This window comes from Cajanus cajan, chromosome 6 (genome assembly GCF_000230855.2).
Source record: "Cajanus cajan strain Asha chromosome 6, NIPB_CcT2T_4, whole genome shotgun sequence".
NCBI lineage: Eukaryota > Viridiplantae > Streptophyta > Magnoliopsida > Fabales > Fabaceae > Cajanus > Cajanus cajan.
This window is the reverse complement of record NC_138522.1, coordinates 35,945,537-35,968,341: the sequence shown is the minus strand read 5'-3', so window position 1 is coordinate 35,968,341 and position 22,805 is coordinate 35,945,537. Positions and strand designations below refer to the sequence as shown.

Below are 22,805 nucleotides of genomic sequence, written 5' to 3'. Positions count from 1 at the left end.
CATGTCATTTGTTAGGTCACGAGTTTGTTTTAATTTTAAAGTTCAATGCTTCAACCAAAACTCCCAATTACAGCCTATAACTGACTCCCGTTTACTTCACAACTTTTCAATTTTCACGGAATTCTAATATTTAATTTTTGAACAGAGTGGATAACATTTTTTTGCTAATTTCATGACAAAACTTGGCATGCAATGGAAGAACTGAATTGGGTTATCCACTTGACATTTTTTTTCTCACCCTAAACTTTACTTAAAAACATAATAATAATAGAGGAGGATACCTCATAACATTAGCCTTTTTCATTGAAAAAAAAAAAAGAAGGGATTATTTGATTTGGAACTTTGTTTGTTTTTTAATTAGAAGCAATGATCATTATGTTGGCGGTCTACTCGATTATTTTTGTGCATTTCTTCTAAAATAAGTATACGTACGTACCTAAAGATAAAATAAGGTTAAGAAAGGAAACAAAACGAAAATAATGTCGTCAAGTTACACCTAATTAAAGTTATTTTGCAATGCATTTAACAGTTAGGGGTTAATTAAGAACATAGCTAGTGTTGTTAATAAATTTGAAGTGTGAGAAGTCTTAAAATGGTATGAGCCAGACGTGATATCTTATTCGTGTGGATGCAAAGCCGTAATCAGAGGATGAAGATCCAAGGCAGTAATCAGTAGAAAGAAGTTAGACACAACGAAAATGAAGTGTGTTTAGTTCTCATTTTCTGCACTCTCACCCAACTTTTTAGAACTCTTTTATACTACGTATTAAGTAACATGGAGAGAGAGAGAGGGCACGAATGATGAAGTTTATGGTTACATTTCACAACTTGATTTTCGGTGCACGTGGCTCGGCCTGCTTTGGTGTTATGTTTGATGATTGATATCGTGATAACAAATAATACCAAATCATAAATGCAATAAATAAGGCGAGCTGACAAAATAAAGTGAGGGTATAATTAGAAGATTGAAAATAGTTGTATGAAAAGAGTAGATTATACTCCTATTTTTCTTAGATGCTAAATTGCACTTGTCGCTTTTAAATATATTTTTTATTTAGAAATTAATATAAGTTACACTTGGTGATTTTTTTAATATAAACAAATTTCTTAACAAGGTCACAATTGATAACAAGTTTTTAAAATAATAATAATAATCACGTAACACCGCGAGAAAAAAAAATGGCTCATTTATATTAAAATGAACTCGTGTATAACACAATTATTTTGTTTTTCAAGGGCGAGTGTATATTTTTAAATAAGGTAGGAGAGGAGACATTGCTCCAAGGAGCATACACTCAAATGCAAATTAATGTGAATTAATATGCACAGGTAACATTATTTAATCCAAATATTTAAAGAATACCGCTACAGAGAGTTATTCTTGCCTTAATTTTCTAAAATAATAAATATTTTAAAATTTTAATACTTTTTAAATTTTTTAAAATAACGAATACTTTTAAAACAAAATAAAATATTCAAACAGACATAGTATGAGAGCGAGACAAAACAAATGTATTTTTACTTTGATAAGGCTAGAGATGATTTCAACTTTCAAATGCAAATATATGAAATTCGTGTGTATATTATCATACAAAATCCTCATAATAGGCACTTATACATTGAATCATTATAATTAAGCCACCAAATTCTATGACTAGCTTCTGCACGTCGAGGATGCTCACTTATTTTTTGCAGCCAGAGATGCACTTGTGTCAAAACAAATATGAATTTTCTAAATACCCGCCAATGAAATGTTCAATAAAACTTGCAATTACCATTATGTTTTATTGAACCAATCGGATGTTGCTCTTCTAAAAAAAGTTATGTTGAACAGCCATTTAACGATACACATTTTTGGCTCCATAAATAATGCCACAATTTACATAAATGAATCAGGTATTACACACTTATAAGAAGTATGTGGCATTTAGTTGACCTCACTATGATATGTGCAAACGAAACTAACCACGGAGGTTACCGTGAAAAATACATCGAATTTTCATCCCAAAGCACATGGAGCCATCTGAATCTAACCCTTAATTTATTAAACAATGTATCATATGTACAAAGATTACTAAAATATTTGCAACATGTTACATGCTGGCAACAATGGAAGGAAGTTCTGTATCTGCTTCATTATCTGCTGCTGATGCCTCCATGGTCTAAAGCGCACAAACAAGCATGATTAGAAATTAATTTGATGGGAGCAGAGAGAAAATTCATGTATCACAAGTTGTTATACACACCTCTGAATCATTTTTCTGCTCCGAAAGATAACGATCCAATGCACCCTTACCATAAAGGATTTTAGCCCCTTTCCCACGCCCCTCACTTCCTACGGCCTCTTCATCAACGACAACGCCGTCTATAACATCATCGCCTGTTCTAATATCTGGAATCTGCACAAAAAATGGAACATGCTAAGCTAGATAATCTACACATTTCATGATGCAGTATAGTCCAACATGCCCGATTCCTAATCAACAGAGGCTCAATTATTACGTGGCACTCTTGTTGAAAGGGGGAGTGGGGGAGGAATATAATCTGAAACAATTTAGCCAACAAGTTTTTATGATGTGCTTGTTTGGTTCTACGTCCTGTAAACACAAAAAGTTGAAGCTACTTGATATAGCTTCTCTGTGGACCCGGGCATAAGACAAAAGTCTCCTGTGACGTGACGAGATCCCAAACACAAGGGGACATTCATTGATTATGATGAGAGACATTTAAGGATCATAACAAGATGATCAAATGAAGATCACATAATAATTAAACAAAAATGGCTGATGTAATCAATCCACTGCTTCACATATTGGTTACAGCGGTCAACCTAATGAAGATTGAAGAGCATAACTTTGATAGATGACCACTGTCACACTCACACTCAAAAAAAAAATTATGGTGACTAGGTAGTTGATTAAGTTTCAAAACTCATCTATTCTAATAGAAGTCTACATGCATGTAAGAGGGTGCCAAGGCCCAGGGCATAAAGATTGCCCAGTGTCATTTAAGTTTTACTGTCTTCGATGTTATGTGCCCCCCTGATCCTATAAGAGACACCTACACTTCATGTCATACACTACAAACAAATTATTCATCCAAAAAATATAATTTATATCATACCTCATACATGGCATCTACCAACACGCTCTCTAATATTGACCGTAATCCCCGAGCACCAGTGTTTTTAGATATTGCTTTTCTGGCAATTGATCTTAGAGCATTTTCCGTAAAATGTAGCTTTACCTGAGAAACAAGTAACATCAAATTGCTGTCAGAATAGTCATTTTCATCCCAACAAAGCCTATGATAGTCATTCAAAATCCAATCGAGCAATTGACTCCCTATTCCTTAAAACTACAATGAACAAGCAAGAAATAAGATTATTTATAAGCAGGAAGACCCATAAACTTAATGTGTTCAGGTTTTGCGTCAAGATATAGTATAAGGCCAACTATTGTATCTTTCTCATGCTTAAAATCATTGGAGAGAAAACATATCTGTAAAATATACAAGGGAATAAAGGAGGCTGGTAAAAATTTACCCCATTCATTTGGAACATCTTCTTGTATTGCTTCCCCAGAGCATTCTTTGGTTCTGTGAGTACCTATAGAAATTTAAAATAATTAACGGCATTAGATAGCAAGAAAAATGACCTGGTACAGTTTAAAAAGAAAGCACTTTTGAAGATATATTTTTAAGTAAACCACACAAAATAATTGACTGCTGAAGGAAAAGAAAAAATGAAAACAATTCCAGATCAGTCAATACTTTTGCTCATGAGAATGCCAGTCCTTCTGACTTTCTCACCATTTCTCATTCAATTGTTTAATCAATCAATATATACTTAATCCGTTACATAGATACATCATTCGGTTATGAACACAGCCAAATGAGAAAAGCATTACAGATACAATTTTTCTGAGACCAAGCTGAATTGCTACACACATGAAGCCTACCTGAATGAGTTGGTTTTCCGTTAAAGCTGATAAACTGACAAGTATAGGAAAGCGCCCAACAAATTCAGGTATTAAACCATATGCAATAAGATCACTACTTTCAACCTGCCAAATAATAATTTTCAAAGATGTAAAGATCCAAATCAAATTCAGTCGGATCGGTAAGAGCCGCTATCCTTAAAAGAACTACTTCATGAAACTTACAGTTTCTAATAACGATGATGCAACAGCAGCTTCTGTGACTTTACCAGTCCTCATGTTTGCACGTATAGGTGCTCCGAATCCAATAGAAGAATCATGCCGCCTGAGAGGGAATCAAAAAGAGTTACTAGTTGAGTACAGAAACACTGCAGACCCCATATTATTAATATCATTACTATTAAATTTTCAGGATATGTGCAACCTTTCTGAGATCGTTTTCTCTAAGTCAATAAATGCTCCTCCACAAATGAAAAGTATATTCTTTGTGTCAATCTGTGAAGAGACATGTATAGCACAAAAGATAAATAAAATGAAAACTACAGATGCTTTTAAGTAATATTAAAGTATACCAACTCTCAAATATATATATATATATATATATATATATATATATATTATATATATAATATACCAGAAATAAAATTCAACCAAGCCAGAGTGCATGTATACAAAAACATATGAACAAACTGGGGAATGAAGAGGAAAAAAGAACAAGAAAGATCACTTAAGATCTCTCAAGGGTTTTAGAAAATAACACTCATATTGAAATGTTATTGCTCCCATGTACCAGCACCATAAATATATCTGATTGTCCCTACAAGCATATAAATACCTGAAATTGTAGGACACAAAAGACTACTGTACACACACCTGAATATTGTCACCTCTGGGATGCTTTCGGGCTCCCTTCTCAGGAACATTGACAACCTTGATTGGAAAGAATGCTACAGGATCAATATAAAATAAATTGCTAAAATGCAGAATTAGATAAATAACCAGGAGATTTAACTATCCTTGGCTTTGCTGCTCCAACATCATTTAAGCAGCAGTTTCACAAAACTATAAACGCACTACATTTCAATGTTGATCATTATGAAAAGAACTAACCGTTCCCTCAAGCATCTTTAGTAATGCCTGCTGCACACCTTCACCAGAAACATCTCTACTGATATTAAGGCTCTCAGCCTGAAATGTAAAGGTAGATGTTGAAAAAAGCAGACAAATATTTGGTTTTGAAATTTGACAGATGGGAGAAAAAAAAGTCACAGGGAGGAACCTTTTTGGTAATCTTGTCAACTTCATCAATGTAAACAATGCCTTGCTGTGCAGCTGCCACATTATAATCTGCAACCTGAAATAAACTCATGCAATGTTGATTCAGACTACAGTTTGCGATGCTATGTTTGTTCATATATGATTCTTACATCAAACTGCAACCAGTACACTTGAAAAAAATGCAATAAATTTTTTAAAGATTAATAGACCATGGACATGGAGAAAATCATACTTCAAAATAACTGAAGTGAGTTGAAGATAGAAGAAAATAGTTCCCAATAACAGGAAGTTTTGCAATAGCATGCATAAGTATAAGTCAAGTCAGCACAGCACTATATGCTATGTTCAAACCATAGAAGTACAAGAACTGAAACCTTATGAATTATGATCTACAATAGGTTAAATCACACATCAAACATTTTAAACCCATTAAGTTTCGCTTCTCATGAATAAGGCTTTGAAACATTAAAAAGCAAGGAAATACTACTTTTATATGTTTACATTTTTTGTCCAAATAACAAAATTAATCCCTCAATGATTGGACATAAATTATCATAAAAATTACTATTTTGTATTAAAAACACAGTCATTTTTCATATTATTTACCACGAGGAGCTTGTATAATATGGATTCCACATCCTCTCCAACATAACCTGCCTGTACAAAGGTGACATTTGGGGTTAGACACATAACATAAACACACGACTTCCACAGAGCAAAAGTTAAGATGAATATGATTATTTTGAAAAATGGAAAAAGACATATAAATGCATGACTTCTAATCACAGAGAAAAGGGAAGAAAACGATTCCCAAAGTACCCTCAGGGCATTTTGAATTTAATGAAAGGAAATGTTCTGTGTGTGTGTGTGTGAATATATATATATATATATATATATTTCTTTGTGTTCAGAATTTGCACAGGTTGTCTACACCTTTTGAGAACATTAGATTACAGGATGGCACAAATGTGTGTCTTTTATGCTGAAAAGTTACAACCTATAGAGAGCTTTCAAGTCTTTGAAAAGAAGAAACCTCCAAACAAAAACAATTTTTTCCCCTGTCCCCGCCCCTCTTTTTTTTTTCTTTCTCAAGGAGATGAAAAATCAGAAAACAAGAATAAAGCTCACAAACTTGCCTGAGTAAGTGAAGTTGCATCTGCAATAACAAAGGGCACATTTACAAACCGAGCCAAGGTTTTGGCAAGTAATGTCTTCCCTGTCCTTGAAACGGCATCAAAGAAAAACAAGTTACACTAGTAACCAGGAATAACAAGGCACTAATGAATTGTTCAAAGAAATGAAGATATGAAATGCAAAGGACCCAAAAACACTTCTAACTTGTATCCAATCAGACTCATTATGCAAAACTAGAAGACTATAAACAATATAACAGAAGGCAAAAACTGGTTTACCTGATCCTGTTGGCCCCATTAGAAGGATATTGCTTTTCTCAAGTTCAACTTTATCATCATCAACAGCTTCAGCCTTCACATTACCATCTGAATCTCCTGCAGGCCTAACATTCCAAATAGTAAGAACATGTGAAAATCACTAAAAACCAACACACAATCAACAGAGTTGATGAAAGGCAAAACTCATTATAGAAAGGACAAAAACACAGTTAAGTAACGGCACCAACCACTTAGGCGAAGGGAACTCGTTAAATATTCTCTTATAGTGATTATAAACCGCCACAGAAAGCACCTGAAAAACGCAATTGAACCACAAATGAGACCACCAAAACTCACAGAAAAAAAAAAAACGGACCCAAAATAAAAATGCCACCTTTTTGGCCCTCTCTTGTCCAATCACGAATTTATCGAGCCCCTTGCAAATCTCCTTGGGCGTCGGGAAATTGGTCCCCAAATTGGAGCCGCCCCAACACCCCTCCTTGGAATCGCCGGAATTGGGGGCGGCGGCGCCGGTGAGTTCGAAATTGGAACTCCCGGGGCGAACGACAATCCCGCCGCCGGACCATACTTCCGGTGGGTCCCCCAACGAGGCGGCGACGTTCCAGCGTCCCCGTTCCCCGAAGGCGGCGTGCGGAGAAGGCAAGCGAGGGGTGCCGGCGCGTGAGAAGGTGAAGACCAATCGCCTGAAGTGGCAAAGCGCGAGGGTGGCTGTTTCCCTGTAAGTGCAGGACTTGGATCGAAACGCGAGCATGGTTGTCGTTTGGATTGGAGAGTGGATAATGAATAGGGAAGTTAAGATGTGTGGGGAGGAGACATTGAAGGAGAAGAATTAAGGTTGGCGCGAGGAAGAGGTGAGTGATTTGATAATTTAGATGATGTTGTGTTGTCGTGAGTAAAACAGAAACGCTACAGTACCGAAGAACCACGAATGACTAAACACCGGTTTCAGAAAGCGAAGTGAACCGCAGAGAGGTTCACGAAATGGAGTAAGATACGTCTTCTGAACAGATTTTTTTTTTTTTTTTTAAGGATAAAATAAAATAAACCAGCTCCTAAAAATATCTTTTCAATTTTAAAGATTTTTCTCGTCCTCAATTCGGATAAATGGTGAATAAGTAGTTTTTGTTTTCGTGTTACGCATAAATTTATGTACAATTGATTTGGATTAAAAAAATATTTTTTATTTTAACAAACAAAATTTGAATAAGAAAGAATTAGAGGAACAAAATTATACATACATTAATTATAAAAAGATTAAAAAAAAGAGAGAGAGGAAGCAATTCACTGCACATGCTTAAAAATTTCTTACCTTTATGACAAATCAATCCAATAACCTTTCTAAATATTTTTTTATCTTTATTTTTATTTTTTGAATTAATTTATTGGAACTAGATTCGCTACATGATAGTTAAAAGTAAAAATATCAAAATAAACTCATCACTAAAATTTATTTAATTTGAAGAAACATTGTTGGGAAACTATTTTTTAGAAAATACTAATTCAAAAAATTGGATTTTTTATGATCTAAACTGCCTTTTTTTTATTAGATAATCTCGTTAAAGTCATAAATATATTTAATTAAAAATATTTTAAAAGAAAATTGAATTTCATGGTTAATTTTTAAAAATATATTTTGCCCTCAACTAAAAGTAAATAAAAAGTTTTGAAATAATGCAACCATTGGTATAATTAAAAATTTCAAGTATTTCTGAAAAAATAATTTTAACTTGATTGATTATTTCTTACTCAATTTTAACATCATTTTTTTCTTTTAACGCGTAAAGTCTAACTCATAAAAAAAATAATAAAATAAAAAAAAAAAAGGAAACAAAACAATAGAATGGGCTTCAGCTTAAACAAGAACTTTATGGGCTCATTTCCATTTTGCACCCAATGAGTAAATAACTAGGACACCATGTTCAGAGTCCGAGGAATGAACGGTGGAGATTAGACATTTGAGGGAGGAAAACAACTCGCAGAGGAGATAATGTTCTTGCATGTATCCTCTCTTTTAGCATTCTATTTTAATTTTCTCTCACCGTGTTGCTATCAGACCTTTTCATATTGTTTTGTCCTTTTCCAGAACCTCTAGTGTAATTTTAAGAGTTTTGACCTTTTTCAGGAGGCACAACATTGGCCCTTCAATTACATAACAACTACATGTTCAACCTGCTGAAGCTTTTTCACTAAGTAGGTACTTTTCCTTGAAAAATAACTACAAATTATATACAATTATATCAAATATTTATTATTTATAAATATATAGAACATATTATCTATATTTTCCTATCCCCTTTAAATCAAGCAAGCTTACATTTCTCTTCTTTTCTTCTCTTAAACCAAACTGCATGCAGGATGGATTATTGGATTATACAACACAACCTCTAATCCAAAGGCCAAATCAAGTACATAACCGAACCAAACACGGAGACTGGAAAATATATGCAATCCAGCATACTTTTACAAACTTACCCTCTCGTTTTGGTAAATTAAACTAATTAATTTTTATCAAATCAATGTTATTCAATCTAAATTTTTCTTGGGAATATTTTTCTCCGCTTAAAATGATCCAGACGTCATTAAACAATCCACCGATTCCCCATCGAAAGAGAAAGAAAGGGGGACTTTCAAAAACTGCAGAAAAAATAATGGAAGACGGAGAACTACAGTTGAATGAAAAATTTTAAAACTACGAGCGGAAAAATGGTTAACAGAGATGTACAATATTCACAGCCTCAAATCACACTCAATTCAGGAGTAGGATGGGCTAACAGATATACAAAGAACCAAGAAAAGGTTATCCTAGACTGTATGTCTTGTCTCGAAGGATAATCATGCATACTGACAGGTAAATCTGATACCAGTGTCTGGAAGGCTAATCTGATTTTTCTTCACAGCAAAACTTGATTAAAATTAAAGCCTTAACTGAAGAAAGACCTCCAGCTTCAGAAAAACAATGTGTTTGTTTTACTATCCAAAATTTATCTTCCAATTTTAAGAAGTCAAAATGAGAACATTCTCCTTCCAGAGCCACATTACAAAATGGTATAGCTACAAGCAACAAATTGCCAGCCACAGACTCTCTTCTTCATAGTATGCTGTCAGCCTTAATTCAATCATCTAGATATGAATCTGTCAGGAGCGGTCTGAGCCTGATGGTGCCATTAGATTGAAGTAGCATAACTACGGTGAGTTATATCACAATTAAGACTATAATTCAAATGATGTCAGAAATGGAAAGCTTCTATCAATTGAAACAACAATGTGCACTAGATATTTGATAAGCTTGCAAGTAGATAATTTAACATATGCATGCATCAGTATTCAGTACGAGACTCTTTCTCTTGAAATTAATAGGCAACAACCATTGTTGAGTTTGATAGTCTTTTAGAATATAATTATTCACAAAACAAAACTACCTCAAAGAGAAAGGAACTTTGGAGCTTTAAAAGAGAATGGAACTTCTCCAAAAGTACTTATAATAGAATAAAATAAGAAGAAAAATCAAAATAAGTTTCCTCATAAGCTAAAATTAGCTTATATCTAAATTAAAAATAAAATTTTGGAGAAATTCATATAAAAGAACTTCTAAAAATTAACTTGTAAATAAGTTAATTTTAACTCATAGAGAAACTTATTTCATTTTTCTTTTCTATTTTTCTCTCCCAGAAATGCTTCTAGATAAGTTTACCCAATCAGACTTTAAATAATAGAATAAATTCCTAAAATGTTGGTAGAAGTAACTTAAACTGACTTGCATGGGGTCAAAACAACATATGACTAAATCACCTAGGTTTAAAATCCATTTTCCAGATAGATTGATTACCTGAGTGGCATCTGATGAACTTTGTGCCAAATACTTGAGATAATCAGTCTTCTTTTTATTGAAATTGAACCTCGTCATGTCCAACAACAGCTGTTCCCTTTTTAATTCCTCCAGAATCTTTTCTTTCTTCCATTTGACATCCTTCAATTCTCTCTCAATTTCAATGTGGTGGCTATCAAGCCCTGTTGATCTTTCAGGTCGGGCAAATCTCACATCAACATCTTCCCTGCACATTCCCCAGGCCTTTTGAATTCACATATTTGATTATTGTATTCTTTTGACAACAAATTACAACAAACAGCAATCTAATGTTTCAAAAATGAAGCTTACTCTTTAAAAAAAAAACAGATCTATAAACAGATTTGAAAAACATAACAGTTCCTCATCAGTTAATACAAAAAAAAAAAGTGTATCAAAGCAAGAACCTGCAAAACATTAAATTTTCAAGTTTCAATGATCATCCGTTGATGTTCTATGTTGTGTGAAAATATATCAAGACTCAGTTCATATCACAAGTTTCTATACAATTTCTAGTAAAATATTGAGATAATTGACATTGTAGGACGCCATTATGGATAGCATTATTTTTGTATACTACAGTTAATCCAACTGAACCACCCACATCTTAAGAAATTGAAAAGATTTCTGTGGAATACAATTGCAAGAAAGATTATTCTCCCGCCAATATCTTCTGTTTTCTACTCAAAATGGAAAACAGAGTTATTTCCATTCCCAGGATGGCATAATTTAAGGTTTCAACCTGCTATATAATATGAGAGAGAGAGAGAGAGATTACACATTGTGTACAACTAAAATCCTGTCATTCATACTCTTACCTATTGCCCAAGGAATATACACCACAACTCCTAACCATCCCTCCATCTAAGGAAAGAGCTCCTTCACTTATGCAAGGAAGTGCTTGTATCATTTCGGCCCTTGTCTTGTATACTTGTAGACGAGAAAAGAGATTATAAAAGAGAGTTTCTCTGAGGCCATAACCACTGGGAGTTACACAAAATAGGTTGGAGTTGTCTACATGAATCATATTCACTGCAAAGCCAAGAAATCCGGCTGGACAGTCTCCATTGGGCAATCTTGGATTTAAAATATCCAACTTCCGTTGTGCATCATTAACCACATAATTACCAGCATAGGGCCTAAAACATACAAAATGAAAAAAGTTAAAAAAAATAAATAAATAATTTATCCACAACCACAAGTGAAAGGCATAGGCACAAGACTCTTGAAGTTATGCCTCAAAGATTCAAGACATATCACTAGAAATCGACCATCCAAAGCCCTTCCAATAGAGGCACCTAGCCCATGAAGACCATAATTTTTATTTATGCAGCCTTCCTTATCATATGATTCAAGAGCTTTAACCCCTTCATAAGTTCTACAAACAATTGCCAGCATAGTCTCCACTCCTAGATACTCCGAGAAAAGTCTGCAATCCAAATAAGTACAGTGAAACTACCCGCATTTGTGCTTTACATATTAATAGATATTAGCAACAACAACAAACAACAGAAGTTTTATCCCACTAAGTGAGGTCGGTTACATGGATCACATGACATCATTCCACTTGGTTAAAAACCAAATCTTTAGAGATCATACCAATAAAGAGAAATACATTATTTTTATCCTGTTGAAGATAACAGTAACACCACTGAGACCAAAGAAAAGAGAATTTATTACAAGTTTGATACAAGTGTGTGACCACACAAGCCAGAGAGAAAATAAATGTCAAATCTCAAATGTACCTGCTAAGATTGTCATTCTCAACTTTACCCAGTGTAGCAACAATACCCACAACATCCTTAGTCAATGTAAGATCAGAAGCCTTAGCTCCATGACGAATCTTCAGCTGGCACAAAATACCAGCAGCAGATTTTTCATTATGCAATATCTGTTTATTTACTTCCTCATCATTTGTAGGGAGGGGATTTTCCATATCACCTATCGTGGCCTTACTTGAAGACTCTGATTTCCCAACAGTAACTATGAATGCAAAAAGAAAAACAAAAATGATACTTTATCTTCATTAGTAGAGAATTAAAACAGAAAAGGGAATAACAGATTGCTTACACAAAAAAAAAAAAAAAAAAAAAGTTTAACAAATAAAAATTTGAAAATTTATTGCATCCTAAATAGCAAATGACTACATTTGGAATATGCACCTCAATTTTCAATCTATGCATATCATAAGCAGTAATGTAATATGACTAACATCAATAGTTATCCATAAACCTTATAAACAAAATAAAAATATTTAAATAAGCAGATAAAACTACTGCACCACACTTCAGAATCTTCTGGTGAATAACAACAATATTAATGAATTGACATTTTACTTTGTTGTAGTAACATATAATTGGATATTTGTAAATAGAGTAACTATGTATAGCTTATCTTTAGGGCTGACTTTTAGGGATTTTATCTTTCTGTTATTTCTCAAGTTTTCCTAATTATTGTATTCCTCTTGACTATAAATAAATCAGTTTGTGTGTGAGGAAGTACACACAATTCCTGCAATTCCTATAGTTGTCATCGAAATACCTACTTTGTGATTGCATACAACCATATGAAAACTAACAACACTGATTCTGTTAATGCACCTTACAGAACAGGATTATAAATATTTTCATTATAATTATCTTCTTGTCCACCTGCCAAACAAGAAAAATCCCTTGGAATGCACAACAAATGTACCTTGCAAATGAAGAATGGAGTCATCTAATTTGCTTTTCTCAGTATTCAAATGATTTAGGTTGTTCTCATGCTGCTTAATTTTCATCCCTAACGTACGTAGTTCTTCTTCAAGTTTCTGTAAGTATTCCACAGGTATGAGGTAAGTTTATAATTTAGAATAAAGCATCATCACTCAATTGAAACCCATAAACTTAAGAGAACCGTGCATCTGCCATTAAGTAAAGATAATACAACTTGTGCACGCACAAAGAAGTAAGATGAAATTATTTTATTTACAAGCAATTAGTAGAGGAAAAGAGTCATCCTTTTTCATTCATAAAAACAACATAAAATATAAGCAACCTGGGAGTGTCGCATGAAGGATTGTGCTTGAAGAAATTCTTCATTTTGCACATTCTCCTCTGCCTTGACAGTGTTTTCATTCAAATCCACTGGCACCAGTGCGGAAGAAGCCCCTTGGATGGATAGCGCATTTGTATGAACCAAATGCTACACAAATGGAGCTTGTTGGCATTCATAAATACAGATAATGTTTGCATATGTGAAAAGGTACACAAATAAGCAACAGGCCAGTATTAGAGAGGGACAATAGAGTTTAGCTGCATGGAATTAAGCTACTGGTGTATGTGTGCAAGAGATTTTCAAAATAATGAAAGGTTGCATCCTCTCATAAAAGTATCTGTCTGTCTATTCATAAAAAAATACAAGTAGTATGAAAGATGTTCTTTCAAAATTATGTATCTATTCATGAAAATATGCAAATATAAAAAGCAATGTTCTTTCATAAAAGTATGAGTCTGATTGGATACTAACTTAGAAGCACTTTGAAATTTTCTCTACTAGAAAACACTCATTATTTTCAATAAAGAAACTCTCAAAAGTGTTTCTAACTCGCATCCAAATAGGCTCTATATCTCTTTTTTAAGTGTAATTTCTCCTCACCACAAGGCATGTTTTGATTTTAAAAAGTATCCACTTTTCTTGTAGATTCAAACATGAAATTGCATAATTTTTGCACTTTAAGTCATTTCTTTCTCCCCTTGTACGCAGCTACAACTAAAGAACTAGCCCGTGTAAAATAACATTGTCTACATAACCTTTATTTTGGACTTGCAAACCAAGTCAAACCTAAATGTAAGCGTACTAATGGGTGTCGCTTTCTACCTTTTCTGCAGAAGAATCATCACCACCACCAACAATGTGGGTTATACGATTTTCTTCCATTACAAACGTGAGCATAGAACAATGCAAGTGCTATTTCCAAGAGTCAACAAATTTCAAATAAATTTAGGATGAACAACGAAAATCATGTCGTGTTTCAAGAATAGGTCACAACTTTGATCGCGATACCCCAGAGCAACGCGAATGCGGGTAAGAAAAAATGCAGGTTACTTGTTGACACAAGACGAGATAAGAATAATTAAAATTATTATTATTATTATAGACCCCTAAAATTAAGTAACATGAAAGGCGAAATAATTAAATCGTGACTGCAGAACAAATTTGTTGGCCTTTTCCCGCTGTTGAAAACATGCGATTTCTCTTCCTCTTGGGTTAAGCCGAAAAGTAAAGGGGGAAAAACTAGGAAGCGTAGTTTAATTTTGCATGGCGTGGGAAAGGAGAATGCAGAGAGAAACTAACCTGTTTGATGGCAGAGGAAGGGGGTGGTTGAAACATGACTGAGAGTGAAACTGAGACTGTGATTGCAGAATGTGAAATTTGAGAAACGAATAGGGGCCAGAGAGTAAAAGGAAGAGGAGAATCTCTCTTTTCTCCCTCCTTATGCCTTTTCTCACAATTCCAATGTTGACTCAACAAACACTTGCTTATGTTATGAACCACCTTCCTTGGCTTTATTACATTTTCAAATAATATTCAATTTCTTTAATTAATTATTTTGCAAACTTAAATTATATTTATATGTCATTTTTATGCGCATTAAAATCCATGCCCGTGTCTTGTAGTGTATCTCTTTTTTTTTTTATTACATCAATATCTATTTATTTATATATTGGACTTAATATTTAATGTTATTAATTTAATAATCATACAAATATGTAAATAAATATTTTCATATAATATAAATAGAGACGTAAATAGTTATAGGCCTTGAACGATATTTATATTTTTTTATCTTATTTAATAAAAAAATTAAGTTTAAATTTTTAAAAAAAAATTAAAAGTTAAACAAAATTATAAAAAAATATTTATTAAATCTGATAGAATAACTTATTTATCTATATGATATAATAAAAATGATATATATATATATATTATATATATATATATTACATTATTAACAATATAATTAAATAAATAATTTTGTAATACAAAAAATTAAAATATTACTTACATTTTCACTATACTTAAACATTTTACATTCTTTGCTCATATGAAATTATGAAAATAAAAATTTTAGTAGTTGTATCTTTGTCTGTTCTTTTCTTTTCATTGTTATGATTGATTATTTAGAATATTTTAAATAGGATATAAAGAATTTAAAAAAAAATTGTGTGAATATATGTTAATATACATGATATGCATAAGTTATTTTTTGGTTAATTTTTTATTTTTTGTTTTAAACTATAAATTTTAATAACAATAGAGTAAATTATTTTTATCATCCAAAAAAATATAATGCAAATTAAAAAAATAGTTTTACACTTATTTAAAAATATAATAATTTATTTATTTAAAATTAAATTTACTGATATATTTAACGCTGTTAATGAAAAATTGGCCTAAATAGACAAGATCATGCCTATAAAAAAATTATGATAAATAATAAATTAAACTTAAACTTTGATTTTATAGAGTGGACATATATATTAAAAGTATGGTCTGACACAATTTTTAAACGACACAATTTTATTATCAAATTAAAGTTTTCAATAACGTATATTTTACATTCAATTTTAATGATGTAATTATTAAATTGAAAACTTTTAATGCATGGGTTAAACTTACAATTTTTTAAAAATAAAAACTTGTTTAATATTTCATTTTATTAATTCAGATTGATGGGTATTTTATAAAAATATTACATTAATTTAAATTTTTATACTGAGGTATCATATTAAACTTTACAAGAATTTGTAGACTTAGTTATACATTATGTCAGCTTTAAGTACCGTCAAAGTAGGCAATTGACCAGAGCCTTATTCTCATAAGGATACCAAATTTGTTTTTAATAAGGGTGTAAGCGAGTCAAGTTTAGTTGAATAGATAATCAAAATTCAACTATGAATTTGTGTATTTTTTTTGTAAATTTAACCCAACCACAAACGAGTTTAAATTGGGTTAATCTCAATCTAACATCATTTATTTTATTTTTTTTTTCTTCTCTAACTTTAATATTATACATATAAAAAAATCTTCTATCTTAAATAACATGTCCTCTTGAGATTTTATTTACTGCTTCTCATATACTAAACTATTAGGAACATGTGCCGAAAATTTCTTAGATTTTTTTTTTAAATATCGTTTCATTTTTTTTATGGTCATAAACATAAAGCCTTAAAGTTGTAATTGATTTTGGTTTATTTAATAATAAATTTTATATGTTATTTGGAAATGACCAATTTTTTTCATGTAGAGTTTTATGAATAGAATATAATTTTGTTGATTTAACAATATACTCATCTTTTACACCCATTTAAAATTTTGGATAGAAGTAGAAGAAAGTATATTTGTCATGGTGATTACTCTCTATAACGACTATAACCGAATCGTAAATTTTATAATCTTATATCTCCCATGACATAATTTTACTACTATTTTATTGTTTCTTCTTAAATTTAACTCAACATTCCGAATGAACTAAGGCATTTTCTACTTTAATTAGTATTGCATTTAACAAAGCCTACCAACGAATCTACTAGATCTTTAGGACTTAATTACTAGGACCACTAATTTAAAAGTTAAACCAGCATCTTAATAACTTCCATTACTCCAATTAATACTAACAAAAATTTAAAACATCTTGGGGCTTCAACTCAATCTTAGTTACTCCCATGACTTAGGCTCTTAAACCAAAGCAGGTAGGTGACTTATTTGAAATAAGAAAATTAATGAGTTTTAGAATAACTTGTTTAAACTTTAATCTCTAATTAAGTCGTTTAGAAATCACACCAATATAATTTAGTGCACATTAACTATTACACCAAATAATAACCTACAATTAAAAAAAAAAATAATTATAATACATATTGGACCCAATAAAATTTATATTCTATATAAAATTATAATAATAATAAGTTTAATTAGTTTTTTAGTCTATTAATTTCATCGATTTTTTTAATTTTATAATTGAAAATAATATATTTTATTTTTTATACATATCATTTTTATTTAATATTTATAATTTCATAATATTTACCTTATAGTCCTTGTAGTATTAGATGATAGGAATTAAAAGAGAAAAAAATGATATACATGAAAATTAAAATGAAATATTTTTAATTATAAGAACCAAAAAATAAAATTTTACAAAACTATTAAAATCTAAATGGTAATTACACCTTGTTATTCGCTAGTAATTTTATTTTACATAAATCTCTTTTGTTTTTATTTATCTCAATGGTAATATTTATGACTTGTTTGATTTGCTAAAAAGTTTGGTATTAAATAAGATAAGTATAACTTAATTTATAAAAGGATCATGGAACAAGACAAATAATTTATTTACTAACATTATCCTAACCTTTATCATTATCATTATTGTCGTAATTAATACTCATCTTCACCCTTTCATTAGCATTGTTGTTGTATTATTTCCATTATTTTTTCAACACCACTATGTTTGTCATCTCCCACCACTATCACAAACCACTATTATTGTCACATGTGATTATTGTTATTATCAATCACTATCATATCCTAATCATTATCATCACTATTATTAGTATTATTGTTGTGATCACATTTTCACCACCATCATTTCATTAAAATAATAGTATTTTTATTATGATAATTAATATTAAAAATTTAACATTATTATGTATATAAAAATAAAAAATCTTCTAGTAACTTAGCATTTGTCTATTACTATTGTCTTATATCTTAATATATATCAAATGTAGGTTTAATCTTACTATCTTAGTGGACCAACTAGATAACCCAAATCGTGGGTGGGCTTCTTAGGAACTCCTCTCTCTTTTCTATTGCAAATTGTCTAAGTGGGTTTCATAAACAGTTTTTTTTTTTCTTGTTACCCAAGCGTGTTACTTTGAACTCACTTTTTTTTTGCTAGCCCATACACTCCCTCACATTTCACAGCCCAATTTCTGCATTTGCCTCTTTGAATTGTCTTCTCCACCTAAACCTTAACCAATCTTCACGTTTTGCTCATAAACACCTTTCCCAAATTTCCCTTTCTTCATTTACCAAGTGCAAGTGCAGTACACCCTCAATATCTGTGAAGAAAGTTTAACAATCCAACCCCAATATCCACTTCCACTAAAGACACACAATAACAAAAATATTTATATATTCACAAAAAAAAAAAAAAAACTATTGGATGAGTTACAACAAAAATTGATGTGGGTTGCATATAAGATTATTTATAGAGCTTAATAGACATATAAGACTAGTACATTTTTTGTTTTGTATATCATCAAATAATCATAAATTATTTTTAGAATTAACTTTTAAAAAAAATATTATAGAAGTTAATAAACTTATTATATATAATAAATTGTAACTGAGCGATAATAAAATAGTTTTTACATTAATATAAAGTTATTAATTAATGAATGAGCAGGACGTAAGCAAAAAAGAAACAATGAAAGGTGCATGTGACCAAACTTAATTACAAGGGGATCAGAAATGAATGAAAAAGGAGGGCACATAAATAAGACAACCGGCCTTTCTAATGCATACCTTTTATCTTGTTTCCTTTCGATGCAAGCAAGCAAATAACCCATTACCCATTCATGCTCAATAAATTTTTAGTTTCTTTTTTTCTTTTTTATTTACCACAACCCCTTAAAGCACATTTAGCAATAAAAAAAGAGTTAATCACCTATACACTGTTAATGTAAAAGAAATTTTACTACGGACAATCATTCATATCTTTTAAGAGTGACATGTTAATTATTTATTTAATAAAATAATAATAAAATAAATAACTTTAAAAGATATGATCGGTTGTCAATGTAAATAAATTTTACACTGACAATATGGATGATTAACTCGTAAAAGAAATGTTGCAATCAACACACCTCAACAAGGGAAAGAGATACAATACAATTACTAATTGTGCTCATCTGTTGAATATGCACGGTGATATATATGATCTCAAGTTTGTATCAGAAAACAACGGCGAAATCGCCTACTGCTGCAAGTAATTTGTAATAAAATATATCGTTACATTAAAGTTTATATGATGTGGGAAAATGTTTTATAACATCCACTACGAGATAAAAATACTCCTTACCCTTTAATTTTTTAATAAATTAAAAAATAAAATATTTGTTTGACTCAGATTTTTTTGTCTTGTGGATGGATGGATGTCTTATGGGTGTCTCCAAATTAGGGGTGTTTAAAAACCACCATATATATCAATGGTTTTAACATAATTTTATTGAAATATATATATATATATATATATATATATATGTGTGTGTGTGTGTTAATCACTTATATATTGTCAGTGTAAAATTTTTTTTACACGGACAACTAATTATATATTTTAATTGTGTCATGTTACTATAAACACATTTATTTTTAATAGTGATATGATACAATTAAAAGATATAATTAATTGCTAGTGTTAAATTTTTTTTTTACATTGGCAATATATAGGTGATTAACTCATATATATACCGTTGTGTGCATGTTAATATTTTCCTATGTATTATTGTCTGATTTTATTCAAAGTTCAAACTTATACTACTTTTTTTTAAACTATAAATATTTTTAATTGAAAGTAATCATGTTCAAATTGGAGATGATAAAATTAATCCTCTAAACAAATAACACAATTACATACTCAATTTAAATTTCCGACAATTAGTTAAATTAAAACAATTTATTACTAATTGATTAACATGTACTATTTGTTTTTAACAATTTTTATAATTAATCGGGCTAAGAGTTTATATATTTATGTGAGAATCTTTAAATATTATGAATAAATATTGTATCTATAAAAAATATAAAAGTTCTTATAATATTATTTAATTATAAGTAGTTTATTTATGTGAGAATCTTTAAATTTATGAATAAATATTATGATTTGTTAAAAATATTAAAATTTTACACTGAGAACAAGTAAGCTTCTTGAAGCCAAATAAATAAAATGGATGGGAGTGAGGAAGAGGACGTAACATGGTTTTCGTTGTCAGTGCCTCTTGACTGTGCAGACGAAGAAGCTTAAAGACTAAAGAGTGAAAAGGAAAGTGCAATCTCTCTCTCTCTCTCCTCTCTCTCTCTCTCTCTCTCTCTCTCTCTCTCTCTCTCCCTCTCTCTCTCTCTCTCTCTCTCTCTCTCTCTCTTCTCTCTCTCTCCTCTCTCTCTCATCTCTCTCTCTCTCTCTCTCTCTCTCTCTCCTCTCTCTCTCTCCTCTCTCTCTCTCTCTCTCTCTCTCTCTCTCTCTCTCTCTCTCTCTCTCTCTCTCTCTCTCTCTCTCTTATATATATATATATATATATATATATATATATATAATATTATATATATATATATACTAATGAAAAAAAATACTGTGTCTTATTAGTGTTGTAAAATGTGAAAGTTACAAAATAGATATATTTTTTTTAACAATAATAATTTTTATTTAAATTTATTCAATGAAATTACTAAAATATTATTTACTAAAATAAGAATTGTACAGTTACCATAATAAATAAGATATAAAAAATGTCTTAAAATTTGTATACATAAAAATGATGAATTTTATTTATATATAATTATAGATATGATAGATTGGATAACGGAGAGATGTTTGTTTTGCTCAACTAATTTGGAAAGAAATGAAAAATAAGTTGGTTTTTTCTTTCGTGAAATAAAAGTTTTACAAAGGGTATGAGAGGAATATAATACTTTTGTCAAAGAAAGAGTTACATGATAGTCTATATAATGTCGATCAAGATCATTAATTGGATTGAAGTTGCATCCACCTTGATCAATTAATTGCACAAATTATATATAAATGATATTGATATTCACAAAAATAAGATCTATAACTCAAAAATTTTAAAATGATGCGGTAACTTATTAGTTCATGTACTAAATTCTAAGAGCAATATAATTTTTCTAACACAAATAATTGATTTTTTAAAACATGTTTACAAAGTTTGATTTTCTAACCCCATATATAAAAATTACTCTATTAAGAGAAGTAAATATATTTCAATAATTTTTCTACTTCAAAAAGAATTACTCTAATGCTTTGTTTGGAAGATGAGAAAAATTGAGGAAATAGAATTAATAAGTGATAATTGATTTTGTTTGAAATAGGTAGAAAATAGAGTAAAATATAATAAAATTTGTAATTGTTATGTAGACTGAAATTAAGTAAGACTTAAAAAAAATTAGTATTTTAAAATTGTATTGTATATAGTTATATATATATATATATATATAATTAAATATAAATATAAAGTACCATTTTACTCTTCTCTTTATATTGTAGTGAGATTATATATTTTAATGTAATATAGTAGATATGTTAGTTTGCATAATCGGACTATCTCCCCTATACAACAAATGATTATATTTTTTTTATGTAATAAAGTAGTATATATGATTTATGCTAGTTGACATTATTCAATTATGTTATTTTAACCAAATTTTTTTAAGTGATAGATGCATATTGCATTAGCTTGAATGTGTATTGGAATATAATGACTTGTTTCTATACTTAAATAACGCTTTAGGATGGTAATGTATTGAAATAAGGTACATTAATCGTTAAATATGAAACTTGTATATAAGATGATATAATTAATTGTCGATGACTCTTGTGTACAAATCCATGAGAATTCTCTAATGTGAAAGGGGTGAATTTGAAACCATAGAACTCACACTTTATTCATCACAAATTTCTTCTAATTTACTTCACCAAACAAGACTAATTTTATTAAAATCTTCTCTAATTCATCCCCTTCTCAAGTGTTCTTTTAAATGCATCTGTCCCTAAGCGGTGTGAAGGACTATATATAGGTTGACAAATATCCTTGAAAAAAAAAACAAAAACACACACTCAATTTTAAGGTGGATAAAGAACAATGGAACTAACGAAACACTGGCATATCAATTCTTAATTATGTTTTGCGAAAATTCAGATTTCCTCAAGGCTTTGTGGAAAAGCATAGTACCTTGAAGATTCAACCATTTACGTGGAGGGTTGCTTTTGATAGAATTTTAGATAAAAGTTGTTCTAGATAAGAGGATCAATATTGATAACTTGAATATTTTTTTGCCCTTTCTATGGTACTGTACCTGAGACTACTCAACATTTGATGTTTGGATGTCACTTTTTCTACTATGTTTTAACTTGATTGATACAAATGATGGGGTATTTCTATTGTCCTGGCCATACAATTGTGTTTCTCATTTTTGGTGGCATCACAAATTGTGTTATAAATAGAAAGAGTAATAAGATTGTGGATGAATAGCTACTTTATGGTCCCTCTA

At 30.5% G+C, this 22,805-nt stretch overlaps 2 protein-coding genes across 3 annotated transcripts; both read right to left on the bottom strand.

Moving 5' to 3' along the window:
- Nucleotides 1-1,759: 1,759 nt before the first annotated feature.
- On the bottom strand, nt 1,760-7,634 carry CLPX (CLP protease regulatory subunit X). Its single transcript, XM_083076969.1, has 15 exons — nt 7,002-7,634; nt 6,856-6,920; nt 6,629-6,732; nt 6,349-6,432; nt 5,823-5,869; nt 5,218-5,292; nt 5,049-5,126; nt 4,812-4,868; nt 4,363-4,433; nt 4,164-4,263; nt 3,960-4,064; nt 3,545-3,607; nt 3,124-3,246; nt 2,247-2,399; nt 1,760-2,162 (listed from the first exon to the last, which is right to left on the bottom strand). The coding sequence occupies exons 1-15, from the start codon at nt 7,377-7,379 to the stop codon at nt 2,094-2,096; spliced, it is 1,572 nt and encodes a 523-aa protein (XP_082933095.1). The 5' UTR covers nt 7,380-7,634; the 3' UTR covers nt 1,760-2,093.
- A 1,658-nt stretch (nt 7,635-9,292) lies between these two features.
- On the bottom strand, nt 9,293-14,989 carry DMS3 (defective in meristem silencing 3). Of its 2 annotated transcripts, none has more exons than XM_020378857.3 (8): nt 14,808-14,989; nt 13,509-13,655; nt 13,167-13,281; nt 12,218-12,455; nt 11,710-11,901; nt 11,291-11,611; nt 10,455-10,680; nt 9,293-9,811 (listed from the first exon to the last, which is right to left on the bottom strand). In XM_020378857.3, the coding sequence occupies exons 1-8, from the start codon at nt 14,841-14,843 to the stop codon at nt 9,764-9,766; spliced, it is 1,323 nt and encodes a 440-aa protein (XP_020234446.1). In that variant the 5' UTR covers nt 14,844-14,989; the 3' UTR covers nt 9,293-9,763. The 2 variants fall into 2 exon arrangements, with proteins under 2 accessions (XP_020234446.1, XP_020234447.1); XM_020378858.3 differs by having other exon boundaries at nt 9,293-9,780; nt 14,808-14,988.
- Between the last annotated feature and the right edge of the window lie 7,816 nt (nt 14,990-22,805).

What these genes read in the sequence shown, in the direction of transcription:
- DMS3 (XM_020378857.3), bottom strand. Translation starts at nt 14,843, where the DNA reads ATGTTTCAACCACCCCCTTCCTCTGCCATCAAACAG. An exon ending in GAGAATGACAATCTTAGCAG is followed by an intron (nt 11,902 to 12,217) that starts GTACATTTGAGA and finishes TTTGGATTGCAG; the next exon opens with ACTTTTCTCGGAGTATCTAG. An exon ending in GTATATTCCTTGGGCAATAG is followed by an intron (nt 10,681 to 11,290) that starts GTAAGAGTATGA and finishes GGGAATGTGCAG; the next exon opens with GGAAGATGTTGATGTGAGAT.
- CLPX (XM_083076969.1), bottom strand. Translation starts at nt 7,379, where the DNA reads ATGCTCGCGTTTCGATCCAAGTCCTGCACTTACAGGGAAACAGCCACC. An exon ending in AACTTCACTTACTCAGGCAA is followed by an intron (nt 5,870 to 6,348) that starts GTTTGTGAGCTT and finishes TTGTACAGGCAG; the next exon opens with GTTATGTTGGAGAGGATGTG. An exon ending in TGGTAGATGCCATGTATGAG is followed by an intron (nt 2,400 to 3,123) that starts GTATGATATAAA and finishes TTTTTTGTGCAG; the next exon opens with ATTCCAGATATTAGAACAGG.